The sequence below is a fragment of the Mustela lutreola genome, chromosome 7 (genome assembly GCF_030435805.1).
Source record: "Mustela lutreola isolate mMusLut2 chromosome 7, mMusLut2.pri, whole genome shotgun sequence".
In the NCBI taxonomy this organism is placed as follows: Eukaryota; Metazoa; Chordata; class Mammalia; order Carnivora; family Mustelidae; genus Mustela; species Mustela lutreola.
Genome location: NC_081296.1, coordinates 58,410,338 through 58,413,820, shown reverse-complemented (window position 1 = coordinate 58,413,820; position 3,483 = coordinate 58,410,338). Strand labels below are relative to the sequence as shown.

General features: G+C 35.7%; 1 protein-coding gene across 1 annotated transcript; it reads right to left on the bottom strand.

The window, feature by feature from the left end:
* Positions 1-1,064: 1,064 nt before the first annotated feature.
* Positions 1,065-2,091, bottom strand: LOC131835262 (olfactory receptor 4K15). Its single transcript, XM_059179623.1, has one exon. It carries the CDS (start codon positions 2,037-2,039, stop codon positions 1,065-1,067), a length of 975 nt encoding a protein of 324 aa, XP_059035606.1. The 5' UTR covers positions 2,040-2,091.
* Positions 2,092-3,483: the final 1,392 nt, after the last annotated feature.

Sequence of the window (3,483 nt, the reverse complement as noted above, 5' to 3'; positions counted from 1 at the left end):
TGCAATATAAAAATAAAATTATAGCTAAGTCCACATAGGAAAATGATTATTTCTACCAACTATTAAAATGTAAAAAACTACCTTATCTGAGAAGACAGGAATTATGAATACCTATGGAGAGAGTGTGTTTTATATGAACTTTCAGACTCCCATAATCAAGATGACAAGTGGTAAAGAACTCATCTATGAAGTTCTCCAGATTATTTTATCAGTATTAAACATAAATTAAGGGGTGCCTGGTAGCTCATTGGGTTAGGCGTTTGCCTTTGGGTCAGGTCATGATCCTTGAGGCCTGGGATCTAGCCCTGAATTTGGGTTCCCTGCTCAGCAGAGATTCTGCTTCTCTCTTTCTCTTTACCTCTGCCTTTCTCCCTGCTCATGCTGGACTCTCTCTCTCCCTCTCTCTCTCAAATAAATAAATACAGTCTGTTTATAAAAATAAACAGAAATTACCCCAACTAAAGGCAGCACACTCTGGTGAATAAATTTATTCAGCTAGTTGTTTCCATGAATAATATGTATTAAGAAGCAACATTGAAGAAGGATTTGTGAAAGTGTTGACTATAAATACCTTTGCTGGATAGCCTTGCTATTTTACATGTTACTGTAACATTAACACCAATAATAGAATTGGCTTCATGTGTTCATTTACCTAGCACTGTGTGAAATGTAGTCTTATCTACGTGTGTCATGTATATGTTAATAGATCTATTTTCTCTATTGTATAGGATAATATACCTATTACTCCATAATTGGCATCTGAGTTTTGAGAGGAAGAGGTACAGTTTATTTATTATATATGAGTAAATGCCATTTCTCAATGTATTCAAGGGCTGTATTTTAAAAAATTTAATAAAAAAATACAAAATAAATATAGGACACACAAATAAGGCTAGAGATTCTAAATATCAGTAAGGTCCAATCTTTGGGTTTTATTATTATAATTACTCTTTCAATCAAGTTGATCCGCCCTTTCTGCTGGTTAAAATTATCTACTTTAACATCATAGTGATTCCATTTATAATTGTCTAGAGTCAAGGCTACAGTAGTTACGTTGTATAAGTTTACTTTGTTTCCCAGAAAAGAACATTTCTTATGACTGTAGAAACCTGACTAGGCTTCAGGTACCGACTCTTCAGTTTTGACATGGCTGCCTTCACTTCTTTGTTCCTTAGAGTGTAAATAACTGGGTTTAAGATGGGAGTAAAGATGGTGTAAAACACAGCAAGGACTTTGTCAACAGAATAACTGCTAAAGGGCCACACGTAGATGAAGATGCATGGTCCAAAGAACAATGTGACCACAGTGATATGAGCAGTCAGTGTGGAACGGGCCTTTGCCATGCTGGCAGAGGAGCGGTTCCTGACGGTGATAAGTATCACAGTGTAGGAGACAACCAAGAGGAGAAAGGAGCTCATAGAAAGAAAGCCGCTATCTGCAACTATAAGTAGGCTGACAACATAAGTGTCTATGCAGGCCAGCTTTGTCACTAGAGGGAGGTCACAGAAAAAACTGTCTACTTGATTTGGGCCACAAAAAGGCAAGTTAACAGTAAATGCCAACTGGCTAGTAGTATGGATGAACCCCACGAGCCAGGAGATAAGAACAAGTATAATACACACACGGCGACTCATTATTGTCATGTAGTGGAGAGGTTTGCATATAGCAACGTAACGGTCATAAGCCATGGATACAAGGAGAACCATTTCACTGCCAGTGAAAAGGTGAACAAAGAAAATCTGGGCCAGGCAGGCATCAAACGAAATAGTCTTGCGCTCAACCAGAAAGTCTGCAATCATTTTGGGGGTAGCAAAAGAGGCAACGCATATATCTACAAAAGAGAGGTTCGCAAGCAGGAAGTACATGGGGGTATGAAGGCGGGCATCTGAGGTTACAGTGAGGATGATAAGAAAGTTGCCCAGCAGTATTGCTAGGTAAAGTAGTGAAAATATGAGAAACAAGAAAGGCTGGAGCTCCTGCGAATTAGAGAGCCCCAGCAACACAAACTCGGTTACCCGGGAATGATTTGTCTCATTCATTGACTTTGGGAGGATTGTATCTTGTTACCTGAAGAGGAGAGAAACAGAGATCAGTCAGTAAGCATGGGTTTCATTTCCCAGTTTCACGTCCTTCCTTAGAGATTCCAATTTCTGCTTATATTTATGTATCTGAATTTTCATGCATCATTAAAAATTATACAGGCAGCATAATAACAGTAATAAAGAGGGATGGAAGAGTTTTGAGATTTAGGACATTGGTATATCCAGTTATATGAATTTGAGGAATATATAATCTACTTGCTTTACAAATGAAATTGAAAATCTGAAATGTTTTCTTGACATGATAGAAATCCAGTCTAAGAAATTACAGAGATAAAATATGAACCATTTTTTTACAATAAAGTCTAACAATTTTTTGAATGCCTAACACAGAGGAAGATAGGATCAACAATGTTGATCCCAAAAGTGAGACACAAAAGTGTGTATACTATATGATCCTATTTAAATAAAGTTCAAAAATAGGCCATACTGATACATGATATTTAAAAAGCTCCTGGAGTGGTTATCCTGGAAGGGGAATAGGGACAGAAAGGTGACAGGAAGGGCTTCTGAAGTGCTTGTAATGTTCTATTGCTTGATGTGGTTGATAGGTACAAGTGTTTGCTTTGTGAAAACTTACAAGATGTGCAAGATCTGCCAGATGTACTTCTGTGTGTATTTTATTTATTAATAAAAAATTCAAGAGATAATGAGAAACCATTACATGGTGTGAGAACTCATAGGCAGAATCATTGCTTTGAGTGATTAGGTCTTATTCCCTTCTCTGCTCTGTTATAAATTATATGAACTAAAACACAAAACCTAGCAAAACCCAAAGGTCTAGAACTTATTGGAACTCTTTCTAGAGTTGTGACTCATCTCTTCCTGGAGTTCTGTTTTATGAAAGAATCGAGTACATTTGTTCTTTTGAGCTTTTCCCTGATGTTAAGTTTCATTAACCTCAGCTATTGTTGCTAATAGCCACATATGTATTATTGAATTATGACTGATATTTTATTTAATTTGAGGCTTTTAAAAATTATAGTTATACAGTAGTATTCATAGTAAGAAATCCAGACCATGAAAAAACATTGTTTCTTTTTTTGTTGTTCAGTTATTGTATATTCTATTTTATCAACACTTTCTCCCTTTTATGTTATTTATACTTTTATAAGCTATCTAGAACTTGGAAACATTGAATAGTGAATAAGAAGAAAATGTGAAATGTAAAGACATTTCTATATATATATCTAAATCACTTCTTTGGAAGGGAGTGTCTTTTATTTAACTGATTTCTAATTATTTGCAGTTTTTTTTATATTAATATCTTCTTAAATCTAGTTGCAAATTGCCTAGTGTTTCCTTGAGTTTCACTGGAGGATGTACACATAAAGATAGGGCATGTGATAAATAATTTTAACACTCAGGAACCAAATTCAGGGAC